Source organism: Camelus bactrianus, chromosome 3 (assembly GCF_048773025.1).
Source record: "Camelus bactrianus isolate YW-2024 breed Bactrian camel chromosome 3, ASM4877302v1, whole genome shotgun sequence".
NCBI classification, from domain to species: Eukaryota; Metazoa; Chordata; class Mammalia; order Artiodactyla; family Camelidae; genus Camelus; species Camelus bactrianus.
In genome coordinates, this window is record NC_133541.1 from 13,622,131 (window position 1) to 13,637,705 (window position 15,575).

A 15,575-nucleotide genomic window follows, 5' to 3' on the forward strand; every position below is an offset into this window, starting at 1 on the left:
AGCCGTCCACTGTCGGACAGCGAGCCTGTGTACAGAGGAGACATGATTAATTCAATTTTGCATCCAAAATTTACAGAAAAAGACACGTCTCTAGCAAACGAGGGCTGGTGAACACAGGGTAAGGACAGGCACCATCTCCCGGCATCCTCAAACACTCCTCAGAAAGACCACTGCGCTGCCCAGAGCATCCCCTCCTCAGTGGGGCACCTGCCCCCCGAGGGAGGCCCGGAGGCACCGACTTCATGCCGGGGGCTGAGTGAGTGACGGGTCCTTGGCCGATTTCTTACTGACCTGGGAGGTAAAAAACACCGCATTCTATAGATTATAAAAACCAAGCCACGTTTCCCCAGGCAGAAAGCTAGCCCAGTGGGTTAGACCCTCACGTTTGCCTTCATTCCCAGTGCACCCCGGCCTCCCCTAAACCACGTAAATGGAGAGTCTCTTCACAGACTGAACCGTGACACCATCCGCACATTTTACACGTTTTCTTCCTGCCCTGAGGGCAGCACTGGGAACTGACCGTGAGCGCACAGCACCGTCACCTCCGTGCGCCCACACTGAGGAACGAAGGCCCTTCGCAGCAGGGCCCGGACGCGCTCTTTCGCGTTGCCTGCATTTACTGACAGTGCCCGGAGACGGTCACCACCTCGGGGGCCACGATGCACCCCAGTGAGGGACATCCCACTTGGCTCCTCCAGAAGCTTCGAGTCCTCCATCCTGTCCTGACAGCCCGAAATCAGCTCCAGCCGAGGCAACGCAGCAGCTCTCGGGAGCAGGGCAGGCCCGTCCCAGCACACACAGCACTCACTCTGTCAGAACAGGACCTTTCTGCCCTGTTCAAAAATGACACGGGAGCGCCCAGGGGATTCTGCCCTTTATTACGGGGACGAGCAGATGAAGTACAGGGAGAACAGCAGCAAAGGGGCCCACCGTCTAACCCGGCTTCCGGGGTCCTCGGGCGGGGAGGCCGTGTGTGCAGGAGGCAGACGAGGACTCGAGCCCCGGCGACTCAGAACAGCACCTGCGGCCTGAAGTGCTTCTGCCTGATGGCGTTGTTCTGCATCCCTGTCTTCAGCATCCACTTTGCCTTCATCCTCTGGACGTACTGCATGTCCCGCTGGCGCATGAGCGCTGCTCCTGGAGGTGGAAGGGAGGTAAGAAATGGGGCCAAGGTTTGTGACTTGTGGTCACAGAAAACCCAATTCTGCAGAGAATCAGAGCTAGTCTGCAGTAACTGGGTTCCTAGAGTTACAGAAGAGATACTATCTGGGGTCCCTATCCAGTGGGCCTTGGGGGGCTATGTGCACCTCAGAACTGCACCCCTGAGCTCTCTGTATACACCTCTCCGGGATGAGCCTCTTTAGTTGTCATCATATCAAAAAGTCTGTAAGAGCAAGATGAAGTCAGCGAGCTCACAGCTCACAGGGAGCCCTAGTGAAACCACGTGTATACAGACACAGCGGCAGCGACAGTGATTTCAGTGTCAGAGCTTCCCGGCCGTCAGCAGGCAGCTCCCTGCTCTCCCGCCACTGTCTTCAGTGGTCTGACGCTCTCCTTGAAGATCAAGGAGAACCAGCTTCACTCAGCAGACACATCAGAATAGATTTAAATAATTTTATACTGATGATGCTTCAAAGTTTAACAATTTCAGTGGCCTGCTCTACTCCTCTGACTCTAAGTTTTCCGTGGGAAAATTACAAAAGGACTGACGGCTTCAATCACGTGCATGTGTGGTGTCATTTGCACTTTAGGACAGTCGGCCTGCACAGCCCTGCAAGGTAGGTCCCACTAGCATCACTACTCAGGAGGAAGCAGAGGAAACAAGAGACTTCGATTATTTACATCACTCGAACTCGTATAAGAACCTACAAGATATCAGGTAAGTCATGTTTGACTCCACAACCCAAACTATTGCCACAAAGATACTATTTAATTCCTCTGTATAACCTCCAGGAGAACTTCAACCTTTTCTGATTATTAGACAATTATGTTCATAACAGTGACCTCCTGAAAGTCAGTGGTGCACACGCAGGTTTTAGAAAGTTGCTGTGCCACGAATAAGAAGTTGTTTCTGTCATGGAGCTGGGGGCTTATTGCCATAAACGCCTCAAGTGGTCACAGACGCCCCCAGAGCCAAGGTAAGCGTCCCCTGGGGAGGATCCTTAGGGACAAGGTCAGTAAACACCCCTTCACCCAGGCCCGCTGAGGAACTGCAAGTCCCCGGGCTGCTCCGTGGCTGTCCCCGCGACGCCGCACCTGTGCTCCCGGTCCAGCCCAGGGCTCTGTACTGCTGCAGGACCCGGCCCACCGCCTTCTGGTTCTTAGCAACGGCCACGGCTCTGGACAAGCCAAACCGCTGTTTGTAGTATCTCATCAGGGAGCGATGACCCACTCTGGCACCTGTTTTTCAAAACAGCAACGTTGAAGCACCGAGCTGGCACTCTCTCAAGGCAGAGCTATGAAGCTAGGGCTTTCCCAGTCAGACTTTTCACATTTATCCAGCTGGAAAGTGCATGTGTCGGAAGAAACAGTGCTCTACCCACTGAGGAAAGATGAGGCCGCATGTTAAACAATGAAAGAAAAAAAACCAAAGAGCAGAGAGATTTAAGAAAAGGGACCACGGCAAGCCACTGTCAAGTGAAAAACTCAGCGTCTGTACTGATTTATTTTATAAAAGAGCCTCCCCAGAAGTGCACAAGCCGCCCCTACTAACACCTGCAACCGGGCCCTAGGGGTAAGGAATCTCAACGTCTTAATAGAAAAAAGATTAAGCACAGAGAACGGCCCTGATGTTTAGGTCTACCAGCCACAGTCTGGGTCCAGAAGGGGAACCAATCCACTTTTCCTTGGCTTACAGTCTCCAGTGCAGTGGTTCTCAAACAGGGGCGATCTTATCCCCAGGGGACATGTGGCAATGACTGGAGGGAGGCTCCCGGCACCGAGTGGGCAGAGGCCAGGGACGTGGCTAAAATCATACCACGCACAGGACAGCCTCCACAGCAAAGGGTTATCTGCCCGAAATGTCCACAGTGCTGAGGCCGAGAACCCCTGCCCTACTGCTCCTAAATGAGGGAAGGCACCTAAGGAACCATATCTGGGAAAGATGGCTAAGCTTGATTCTCTCTACAGCTTTTTACTTATTGACAAGGATCTGCTACAACCTTGCTGGTCATTCATGCTTTCAGAAGTGAGTTCTCTGGACTAACTGCTCTTTTACAGAAAAGTGTGCTGACCCGTGGATCTTAGCCTCACAGCAGATGAAAGTGAAGGATGCAGGCTTCAGTGATGACTAACTCCAGGCTCCAGCAGAGGAGTGGCTCTCAAAAAGTGGTCCAGGGCCACTGGCATTAGCATCACCTGAGAGCTTACTAAACACAGGCTATGCTTTCCCAAGAATGTGTATTAGGACATAAGCAATCAAACACACGCCCAGACAGACAGAAACACGTAGAAACTTACAACAGAACATACACCAGGTACGGAACAGTTACTGCCACTGAAAATGAAGAAAGGAAATATGGCCAGGTAGAACCACGTGTACAGCTTCTATGGAAGTTGCATGCTTACATATATAGAATCATTTCTTTCATAGTCTTTTTGGTAGAAAGGCCATGACTAGCATACTGTAAGTATTGTAGATAGCTATACTTGCTTTTAGAATCTAGATTTTTTTTTTATTGAAGTAGGATCTAGATTTTTAAGTTACACGACAAAATGCTGTCAGGTTATCTCGTTTTAAGTCCCTATTCCTGGCAAGCCACCTGAGACACAGTCTGCTTGCTACACAGATACGCAAAAGTAGTTCCTTTTAGTTGATTCTTTTGTGTTCAGACGCAAGACTTGACAAAAAGAAATTTTCAATTCAAAGCTGATTGGCCTTTGGATACTGATATGGATGAAAAGAAGTTTTCCTGGACCACACTGCCCTGACACCATAAGGGTCAACAAAGCTCCTAGATCACAAGAGGTAAGTGAGATTCCACTGGTGGGTGAGGACTCACGTGTAAATGGCGGCTCCAGCAGCAAAGCCCAGAACTCCTGACTATGACTTCCTATTTCTAATGTAGGTCAGGATGCTCCAGGTTTACACTGATTGCCTCAGAATCATTCAGTGATATTGCTGGTCATTAGTCCTTAAATTGATTTATTTACATTCATAAGCAGCATTTAGAAATACACATTATTGAAAGTTGGCTTTTAAAATATGCCTGAAAAGGTTTCATTAGTCAACACTACGGTTTCTGACACCTGGGAGGAGAAATGTACACATTCAGTGTTTACAGCTACTCCTGTCCTGTGGCAACGACAGTGAGCCCCCGACATTAAGCACCAAGTAGAACGTGCTAAGAACAGCTCACCTTGAAGCCCCTCATCAAGAAAAACTCGTTCCAGAGCACAGTGTGCCTGTCAATGGATGACAGCTGGGTTATGTCTGAGCTGTGATGAAGCCATAACCTGTCCATCTGTCTTTCACTACAGTAATAACTGCTTATAAGACTGTCCACTTCTACTTAACAAATAGCCTGACACTCGATGACATTAGACAGTGAGAAAGAAAACATCTCTAAATGTAATTCTCCTAAGAAGATTAATTATATATCTCTCACAGATCCAGCAACAGATTCTTCTGGCCGGTTAGCAACTAACTGGATGTATCTTCACACCAATTTGCTCTGCAGAACTGAAGAGCAAAGGGAAGAACCCAGCTGGACCAGAGTCTTTGAAAGGAATGCTCACGGCGCCCTCTACCGGATGCTCTGTGTCACTGCCTCTGGGATCACATATGGGACCTGAAGTTACTAGATTTAAGCAATCACAAACACGAGTTGCTTTTGAAAACCAGTTGAATGCCTACTCTACTAAATGTCGTTGATTAAATATCACTAAACTCTCCACATTAGAATCCTTCTCAAATTAGCTTCATGTTAACATCCACGCTAACCCACATAATTGAGCATAATCCAAGACGTTTCTGAATGGTGAATTTGTTCAGACACACCCAGGTGACTGAATACAGTGCTGTAATATCACTATATGTGTTTATATAGAGAGTTCCCATTTTCTTGGTTCGTTACAAAACCCTCAAACCAGTATCGAGACACAGGAGCAAACCAATGGACGATAAACCGTCATGTCTCAGAATCAAGACTGAGTTAAGGATGCCTGGTTTTTAAAAGCAGATGGTAAAAGTATATGTAACTGTTGTGAAGAAATTTCACAACATTGGTAGTTTCAAGCTATGCTTTTTTTGCTGTTTAAACGAATTCTATTATAAGGTCTCAGTAGTCGGTCATCTGTGAAGACGCAGGAAGGCAGTGAACGATTGATATATTTGCAGGTATCCTTCTTGGCTCTTAATCTTCTCCAGGTCACAGATGCTTTTCAGAAACTCTGGCCTTTCCCCAGAAAAAAAAAAAATGCACTCACCCACACAGTCAGATGAATCCGTGTGGCCACACTGGTGACTTTACGGCACTATGGCCTTTCCCCCAGGAGAATATGCACACACTCAGAAAAAAATGTGCACAGCATAGTTCTGAAGCCTGGGGTAAGGCAGTGTCAGGCTGTTGGTTACATCTTGCCAGAGTCTGTCTGTCTAAAAGTACAATATTCCCCAGTATTCTCACTACTTCCATGTCTCCCCCAAGCGCTGTCCTGAGGTCATCACCCACTAGCACGCCTTGGGACGTGGACCTGCGGCTGTGAGCAAGGCAATTCACTGGGCTTCCAGGTTAATGCCACGCCACTTTCTTCTTTGACTGTATGAGGAAAAGGCAGAGCGATCTGCTGCCCGGGACGGCAGGCCAATATGATTCTCAGCCCCTGAGGGCACACTGTCACTCAGGGGGGCCCCTTCTGCCCTGCCTGTCCTGTCGTGTGGCAGCCCTGGGGAATCAACCTTGCTTTCCTTTGAAAAGTCGCCTCCAACCTTTCAGTCGCTCAGTTAACAGACATTTATGTGGCTCCTGTGTGTCTGAGACGCTGTGCTGAGATGAAAGAAGCCAGCTTTGTCCTCACAGTAACGGGGGAGACAGGCAAGCCAGCCGACAGCTTCAAAGAAGTGACAGCCAGGTCACGACAGATGTGCAAGTGTCGCAGGAGCAGAGGAGACCACAAAGGCTGCCAGATGGGTAAGCCCGCCGTGAGCTTCAGAGGAGGAGGAGGGCAGAGGCAGCACACAAGCCAAGGCCCAGGGGAGGGAAACTGCACATGGGTGGCTGAGGGAGGAACACCAGACACCTGGGGGACCAGCAGTGGCAGAAGCGCTCCCCCTGGGAATCTCAGAAGGAAAAGAAAATAGACTGGTGTTTGTTTTCAGAAAGGCTGCTCTCGTGGTCAAGCGGAAACCAGACTGGAGATGGCCAGATGGGAGGCTTTCGTGGTGACACAGACAAATGGATAAGGGGAAAAAAAAAAGAAAAAAAATATTCAGAAGCCATTTAGGAATTCCAATTAGTCACCATCTGGCTGTGGGGGAGGGAGAGAGGGTCCTGAGAAGACACTCAGCTTGGGGCCTTGGCAAACCTAGAAAACTCAATCACTCTGGGAAAATGTGTGTTTTCTGGAGAGCTAACGGCCTTGAAGTTTCAGAAATTTTAAGTCTAGATGAAAATTTCTCTCCAATAGACTGTATTTCATAAATAGGACATGCTCATTGTTGAGCAGATTTTTGTAATCAAACATGGAAAAGTGGCTGCGAAATGCAGCCCATGGTCATAGTGATCTTGCTGCCTGCCAGAGCTGCTTTACAGGGCAGGGTCCATCTCCTTCACTTTCTCAAGGTCTCCTGCGATCTTATTCTATAGTGAAGCTGATGAAACCCGGGACTAAACAGTCTTAAAAGAAATTATCAAACTTCTTTCTGAGGTTCTGCATTGCTAAATTTCACCAGACGAAAACGTGACTAAGTCCTCTGTGATATATTTAAGCTTGTTTAGCTACTGTGTATCATACAGGCTACAATATTCTGCTGCACTATACAGGGCCGTCTGTACCTAAGCTGGTATTCCATGTGGACAGCAGCACCTCAGGGTGACTTCTTCACGGCAGACGTCTCCACTGGCAGCATGGCTGCTCCTGCCCCCACCATTACTGCAAATCTCCCAGGCTTTGAAAGGAAGTGGGAAAAGGGCTTCACTGAGGAGGTCCATGACCTTGGGTAAATTACTCATCCTGTGTAAGCTTTAGCTGGTTCATATGTCAAATAAGGATAACAGAATTTAACTCAATGGCTTGTTTTAAACATAAAATAATACATCTACCCGAACACACTAATTGCTCAGTAAATACCAGGAATGATTAATATCTTATTGTCTTATCATCCAATTCCTTTTCCTTTCCAAATGTGTCTTCCATAGCTGCTCCTATTCCAATCAGCTAAGCATAACACAGCAAACAGTAGTGCTTGCTTCTCAAAGTCATGGCCTTCCTCCTTCTTTTCATACCTGGGATAAAATCCCACCATTATGAATCCTGTTCCCCAAAGGAGAAGGCAGATTCAAACTCCAGCCTCCCTCTATACCCAGAACACAGACAGGAAACCTGGGTGCTGTCAATCAGATACACCCAGGCCAGACTACCACGTGCAAGTCTGAGCAACACATCAAAACAGGAGTTGGTTCAAAGGATAAGAGGAAGGTCTAGTTTAACAAGAAAAACCTGGATAGGGCCAAGAAAACTTGATAAGGAACAGAAAAGAAAAGTTTTATGCATTGAAAAGAAAAGAAATGACCGATCAAAGCATTGAGAGAGAACGGAAGTGAGAAGAATATGGATCCAATGTAAACAAAACAGGCTACACACAGCTAGTGGTGACCTTCAGGGTCGGCCTCATCCGGGAGACACCAGCACACACTGCGAGTCATAGGTTCTCTCCCCAGTGTGGAAGGGAAGTGATGGGAACACGCCTCTCCAATCTCAGTGGTATTTAAGATAAACGCACTTACCGGAAGGGAGACTCAGCTCCATGGTTTCAGCATCATATTCCAAGGTCTTTCCTGAGGGCAAGTCCTCAGTCTCATCAGGGTCCTCCCCCTCCTTGTGATCTGGGTAGCTACTTCTGGAGCAGTGGAATGGCATTAATACACAGAACAAGATCTCAAATTTAACTAAAATTTGGCAAACCTACTAGATTGCCAAAGGGGTTGAGGTGAGGGGGGTTAACAGTTTTGCAGGGACTGCAATTGAAAACTTTTGGTGAGAAAATGACTTCTTAGCATTTACTCTGTAGTAAAATATGAAAGTTACCTATGAACGCAAAATGGATCACCGACTTAAATGTAAAATGCATAACTATAAAAACTCCTAGAAGATAACATAGGGCAAATTCTAGATGACTTAGGGTTTGGTGATGACTTTTTAGGTAACGCACCAAAAGCACAGTTCATGAAAGAAAGAATGGATAAGCTGAACTTCACTTAAATTAAAAACTTCTGCCTTGTGAAAACCAGTGCCAAGAGAACTAAACTATAAGATGCAGACTTGGAGAAAATATTTGCAGAAGACACATCTGATAAAGGAGTATTATTCAAAATACAAAACTCTTAAAACTCAACAGTAAGAAAATAAACAATTCGATTAAAAACCTTAACAGACCCCTCAATAAGATATACAGATGGCAAACAAGCCTGTAAAGAGGTGTTCCACAGCATGTGTCACCAGAAAGACGCAAATTAAAGCAGTGAGAAACCACTACACATGTATCTGAATGGCCAAAGTCCAGAACACGGACAACACCAAATGCTGGTGAGGACGTGGAGCCACAGGGACTCTCATTCAGTGACAGCGGGAATGCAAAAGGGTAAAGCCACTTGGAACAGTTTGGCAGTTTCTTGCAAAACTAAAGACAATCTCACCGTATAGACCCAGCAATCACGCTGCTTGATGTTTACCCTAAGGAGTCAAGAACTTCTGTCATGGATGTTCACAGAGGATTTACCCAAATTCCTAAAACTTGGAAGCAACCAAGATGTCCTTCAACAGATGAACTGATAAATAAATAAACTATGGTGCATCCAGACAAGGAAATATTTTTGGATTATTTCAAAAAGAAATGAGCTAGCAGGCCATGAAAACACACGGAGGAAACTTAAAAGCATATTGCTAAGTGAAGAAGCCAGGCTGAAGAAGCATCTACTGTATGACTCTAATCATACAACTTTCTGGAAACGGCAAAGATACGGAGGCATGAGATAGCACTGTCTGCCAGGGGTGGAGGAGCGTGATGATCCGGCAAAACACAGAGGACTTTCAGGTCTCTGAAACTACTCTGTGTGATATTCCAAAGGCAGATACATGTCATTATATGTGCATTTGTCCAGACTCATAGAACGGACCACACCGACAGTGAACTCTGAACTACGGACTTGGAGAGTTAATTGATGGGTCAATGCAGGTTCACCTATTGCGATAAATGTCACACTGGTGCAGGATGTTGCTAATGAGGGAGGCTGTGCATGTGTGGGTGAGGGGGAACTATGGGAAATCCCTGTACCTTCTGCTCAGTTTTGCTGTGAACCTAACATTGTTCTGAAAACCGGTGAGCAAATGACCCACCACAGAATTCTTTCCCCTAATGAGCAAATGACCCACCACAGAATTCTTTCCCCTAAGGATTTACTCTCTCTATGAGGGTCGGCAAACAGAGAGGAAGAGGAGAACGTAGAGGTGGAGATGCGGCTCTTGGAAGTTTAACCACTGCAACAACAAGTTCTAGAACAGCGACATCCTGTAGAGCTTTCTGACACCACAAATTTCCAGTCTGTGTGCCCAATATGATACCACTCACATGTGCTTCTACCTACAGGGCTGGAAATGAAGGTAGTGTGACTAAAGAGGTAAATTTTTACATTTTTAATTTAGCTAATTAACCAAAAGAGCAACATGAACTATATCTAGGAATTACCATATTGAACACTGTAGTTCTGGAAATGCAGAGATTCTTCTAAACTGTTCACAAAGTCACATAGAAAAGAACTGGAGAAATGCACACTGAAGTGTGAACAGTGATGCAGATAAGCCAACAGGAACAGATAAAAGCCTTGGACAGATACTTCAGAAGAGACGTCCAAGTAGCCAGTTAATATATAAAAAGGTTCTCAACTACACTAGTGCACATCAGGGAAATGCAAATTAAAACCACAATGGATATACACTACACAGCCACCAAAGAGACTACAATGAAAAACTCTCCCTCACTACAAGTGAGAAATGAGAAATCTGGAGGAAAAGGCAAAAGGACAATTTATAAGACTAGAACTTTTCTGAACACCCATATCAGGTGGGCTCTGCACACCTGGCATGGTCATTACACACACCGGCTTGCACAGCACCCCTGTGCTAGGTCATAGGCATCTGGACACTAGGAACCAGATGTTCCGCAGTGCCTAGCACGAATGTGTGGCATGATGTGGGACTTAGAAAGCCGCCACCCATCCAGACTCCCTTAGGAGACAGCTTGTGATTCAAGGACTCTCAGGGAAACCAAAATGTGAAACCTCATTTCCAGGCCTCTGTTCATGAGGTCACTGGCAAAGCTGAACTTCTGACCATTGAAACCACAAAAGTAAGTTTTCAAACCAGACAAACTTCAGTTTGGCCCTGACATCTTCTCTTTATCAGGTATGTGTGTTTAACTCTGTGACACTCAGTTTCGCATCTACAACATGGCAGGAAATAACCCCCTCCTATGCAAGTGTTCTCAGAGGTACTAAGAATCCTGCACTGGACAGAGCCAGACAAAGGTCAGGCCTGGGCGTATCTACACCACTTCAGAGCGAACGTGATGAACTCACCGCCCCCCACGTTACAAAACACAGACTTACCTAAAATCATAGAAGTCTGCAAATTCCAAAAGAGCGTCTCCATCTGTGAAGAGCTTACAGTGACTCCTGTCATTCATGTGAGCCTGCACAGCTTCCGTGGAGTAGAAGGATTTCCCTTTCTCGTTGCACCACAAGCAAATCTTCCCGACACCAACTTTCTCTCCTGGAAAAGTAAGTTGAGGAGAAAAAGATGAAAGCAGCTTTTTGCAGCCAGCTTACATCTCACCATCTATCCCCACAGTTCAAAAAATATGCATCAAGTTTTGGATTCTCACAAAATCAACAGTTCATTCAATCCAAGATGGATGAGAAACACAAAACTCACGTTCTCTTAAGATCTGCCTCCCCAATACTGTGCTCATTCATTTAAAAAAGAAAAACTATTACACTTACCCAAATATTTAATCAGTCCCTTAAGATCTGAAAGATATTCTATGTCAGGAATAAAGAAGCTGTGGACTTTGGTCATATGAGCCACATTCTTCATGAGGGAGCTTGAATGATGGGGACAAAATAAGCAGTCCGTCACGGGGATGGCGCCAACTGGGGCGCTCACTCCAGCCTCTTCCTCCTCTGCATCCTGCTCCTCCTCCTCGTCCATGGCTTCAGCATCCTCACACTCCAATTCCTCATCAGAATCAAGATCTTCCCAGTCTTCCAGCCAGAGATTTGAAAAACAGAGTTAGTTGAAGATCCCAGACTTAGTTATTAATTTACCACAGACCAGTCTGCACAGCTAAGAAATACCTCAGTCTTTCTCCAGTGCAGTTTAAACCCCTTGAAGGAGACATGTGCTGCTTTCCTGTGCATATGTGAACACATGCAATCAGGGTTTTATGGGATGTGGGATGCAGTACAGGAAGAAAGGAAGAAACATAGCTCAGAAAATCAAGGTGGCTAGGTTGTCGGCTCCAGGCTCACATTTCAGGTTAACTAGCTGATTCTGAGCCTTTCAGTTCATTGTTTTTTCAGTTAAAGCGCAAAGCATTCATAACTAGAAATCCAATAGAAATAGAGCTTTTACAGCTGATGGTGTATGGGTAACCTGTCCTCCAATGCATACGTTAAAAGCCTCCTCCTTCAAATCAGAAAAGGCATCCATTCATTCTATAAATTACTTATTAAGCACCTATTGCCACCACTCCCCCAACCCGGTACGTCCCCTGCCCCCCACCCACAGCCAAGGCAAAGTTTCAGTTTCTGAATCTACACCAGTTAAGTAAACAAACAAAATTCCCTGTGGGGATCCTGGACACACCCTGGCTACACCAGTCACTTCAGAAAGCATCGAAACCACCCTCACTCATCACCTTCCCTTAGCTGACACCTTCCCCTAGCTGACACCTTCCCCCTCCAACCGGATGAAAAATCTAGAAAACCCGCCCCCCAGACAACCCCTCACCATCTCCATCCAGGTCCTCTTCACTCTCCTCCTCCCTCTGCTGCTTCGCCAGCTTCTTCGCCTGCTGTTCAAACCACTGCAGCCGGGGAGGTTTCTCGGCAGGGGCTCGCTGCTGAGTCCCACGTCCTCCAGCAGCCACGGCCACGGGACTCGGGGACTCCGCCTCGGGCACAAGGGGCGCCTTCTTGGGTGACATGGACGTCTGGGCCTTGATGGCCTGCTGGATGGCCGCGTTCACCGCATCCTTGTCCACACTGTCAACGCCCAGCCCTTTCTCCAAGTTCTTTTCATTCTTTATCTCCACTTTCCTACTCACCGCCTTCTTCTCCAGCTCCACATGCCGCCGGGACTTGAGATGGTTTTCGTAGGCCTTGAAGGAGGCAAACTTCTTACTGCAGACGGCGCAGTAGGTGGCCGCTCCCTTGCTCTCCGGCTCCGCCAGGGCCCGCTGCGCCCGCACCCGCTCCTGGAAGCCCTCGGCGCTGACCGGGGCCATGCCGGCCACTTTGCGCCTCAGGTTGTAGCGGTGCCAGTCCGTCTTGTAGTGGGCCCGCTGCGCCTCCGTGCCGTACAGCGCCACGCGGCAGGTGTTGCAGGTGTAGGTCGCCATCGCCAGGTGGGAACTAAAAGGCAACAAAGGCAGAAAGAAGACTTGGGACCAACAACCCGACCCCACAACGCACTCACACCATAACTGGCCTCAGCGCCCTCGAAGACTGCGTACTGAGGCCCGGACGCTATGGAATTTATATAGGGCTGGTCAGGAAGTCCCGCCTCCTGACCTGTAGCCACGCCCCTACCACAGAGAGGCCCAGGAAAGCATGGGACTCCTGGCCCCGCCTAGGTGGGTGTTGATTGGATGGCCTGTGTGGATGGTGAGTGGAGCTGTACGAGGTGGATGTTGATTGGCTGGGGCCCAGGTGGGTGCTGATTGAGTCAACCAAGATGGGTGCGATCCTGAAGTGGGCGTTGAGTGGCACCTGTGGGAGGTGATTAGGCTGTGAGGGCAGAGCCCTCATTATAGTATTAGTGCCCTTGTTAAAGAGACCCGGGAAAGGATACAGTAAGAAGTCTGGGACCACGGAGACGGTCCTCACCAGACTGTGAAAAAAAAGAAAAATGAAATAAAAACTAATAACATTTGTATTTCGACTATAGGATGTGAAGTGATATATACTCATGTAACAATGTTATTCAGTAAGTAAAATATGGATTATACAGTTGAGTATCAATGAATTATTAAATAAAGACCATATTGTGTATGTGTATAGTTAATGTGCAGCTTTAAGAACAATAATACGTCGATTCTCTTCTATCCATCCTGTAAATTAAGAAATAGAACATGACCAATACCCAAGAAGCTCCCAGTTGCCTTTTCAAGTCACATTCCCTACATATCCCCATCTGAGTTAACCCTCACTTGAATCTTTTTTTTTTATCATTTCCTTGATTAACTGTTAGCTTAGTGTGATTTTGAGCTTTATATACCTGAAATACTGTATATAGTCTTCTGTGATTTCTTTCCTCTCAATATTATAATCCTGAGGTTCACATACAAACATGGAGTTTTTCATTCATTCATACCCACTGCTGTTCCATTGCTTGAACACAACTCGTTTTATTTTTTTATTATCCTAATGAAAATATATTTCAAAATTACTTAAAAATAAGAAATATTCATTCGTTTGAATCATTGAAATAATAATAGAATCATTCAAAGTTTTCATTAATTTTTGTTAAAATTATATTTGCCAAAGAGTTTAATCAAATCCTAAAATACTGCTCACTATGCATAGAGAACAGAAATTTAAATCTGCATTTCTGTTGTCTTATGGTCCCATTATACTGAGTAGTAGCCTAGCCTATTGTTGCCAATTTGTAACAAGTCTATGTTGTTCTAGAAAGGAAACCACAGTTTAATAACCATTTCAGCTTTTACTCTCTGGTACAAAATCTTTTCCCATTAAGCTGACGTATTGGCAAGACTTTGTTATAGACAGTGGCCTCCTGTATAAATACATGATAAATACTAGATAAAAGCCATGCACTTAGTGTTTCCTTTAATAGGTCTGGAATCATTTGTAGGATATGCAAATCCAGTGCTAGATTTGGTGACTGATATAAACAGTCTTGCTCAGTGATTCAAGAGTGGATAGAGTTAATGAATACATAAATTATACCTAAATGTTCCTGAGAGTTCATCTCTCACGACAGTCAGGAAATCATTTGGCCAGTGCCTGACCAATGGGCTGGCATCCGCCTGGACACCTGGCTGCTCAGCGACTCTCCGGCAGAGAACCAGCTAAGGCTGAGAGAACAAAGAGGCAGGACAAGAAGTTACAGATTTTGTTTTTGAATTTTTGCTTTTTTAATGCTACTGCACTCACTTAAATATAGCTTCAAATGTATATTTAAAAAAGGAAATTAAATTATTGAATTTACAAATTACCTTTGTGTTGAAAATTTAGTAAAAAGAAACAGACACAATTTCTGGGTAGTTGAGCATCTAAAAGCCAAAGTATTTTGATTTGTCTTAGGGCTACTGGAGTTGAACCCAGAGATCGGTCCCCCCCAGTATCCTTGCAATCATAGCTCAGATGACACTTCACTAACAATCTCTGTCCTCTACTAGACACGTTTGTTTAGTTAGTGTCATTTCCTTAGCTCTGTGGCAGTGCCTTCCACATGGTAGGTGCTGAAAATTATCCATGAAATGAAAGAGTTTGGGGTCCCTTAACAGAGCTTGTTTGAACTGGCATATGTATATGTGAGTTAAAATTGCAAGGGTGACATGCGTGGGTTTGGATTTATGGCAGGCCTGTTCCCCTGGGCCTCTCCTAGTGTCCCATGCCAGAGCAACTGTGGCCCTGAACCATTGTCTGGCCTCTGCCCATAGGCTGCAGGCACTGAAGCAGGTTGCACAGTGGGGAAAAAAATACAAAAAGAAAAAGAAAGAAGGGGAAAAAAGAAGAAAGAAAAAGGAAAAAAAGAAACAAAACAAGAGAAAAAAAATCACAAGGGTAGGATTTGAACTTGATTTCATTGTAACTTTAGGAACTGCCCAGTATTTGTACATCTTCCTGGAGTGGTTGCTGCCAGTTTTTAGCACACTGTGGCTCCCATGGAGAAATGAGGGTGGGACCCAGAGTAAGCCTGGCACATGCACCACGTTCAAAACAAGTTACACCTGACCATTTTAATTTCACTATTTACAATATATTGTTGACATAGTGCTTTTCGTTCTCCAAATTTTTATTTGCATTTCCTTTTTGTTAAGTCAAAAATTAATCCAAATGAATCCCAAATTACATTTCTTTTATTAAATCCAAAATTGTAACTCAATTCTCATC

The 15,575-nt window shown here is 45.8% G+C and overlaps 1 protein-coding gene and 1 non-coding gene across 3 annotated transcripts; one reads left to right on the forward strand and one right to left on the reverse strand.

The window, feature by feature from the left end:
- Positions 1 to 857: 857 nt before the first annotated feature.
- LOC105070778 (cytoplasmic 60S subunit biogenesis factor ZNF622) lies at positions 858 to 12,850 on the reverse strand. 2 transcript variants are annotated; one of them, XM_045518298.2, is made up of 6 exons: positions 12,226 to 12,850; positions 11,217 to 11,477; positions 10,824 to 10,986; positions 7,947 to 8,056; positions 2,257 to 2,400; positions 858 to 1,137 (listed from the first exon to the last, which is right to left on the reverse strand). In XM_045518298.2, the coding sequence occupies exons 1-6, from the start codon at positions 12,833 to 12,835 to the stop codon at positions 1,010 to 1,012; spliced, it is 1,416 nt and encodes a 471-aa protein (XP_045374254.2). In that variant the 5' UTR covers positions 12,836 to 12,850; the 3' UTR covers positions 858 to 1,009. The 2 variants fall into 2 exon arrangements, with proteins under 2 accessions (XP_045374254.2, XP_010955569.2); XM_010957267.3 differs by having other exon boundaries at positions 7,947 to 8,059.
- A 2,168-nt stretch (positions 12,851 to 15,018) lies between these two features.
- On the forward strand, positions 15,019 to 15,151 carry LOC123617475 (small nucleolar RNA SNORA42/SNORA80 family). Its single transcript, XR_006725629.1, has one exon. It is a non-coding gene; the product is annotated as a small nucleolar RNA SNORA42/SNORA80 family (small nucleolar RNA).
- Positions 15,152 to 15,575: the final 424 nt, after the last annotated feature.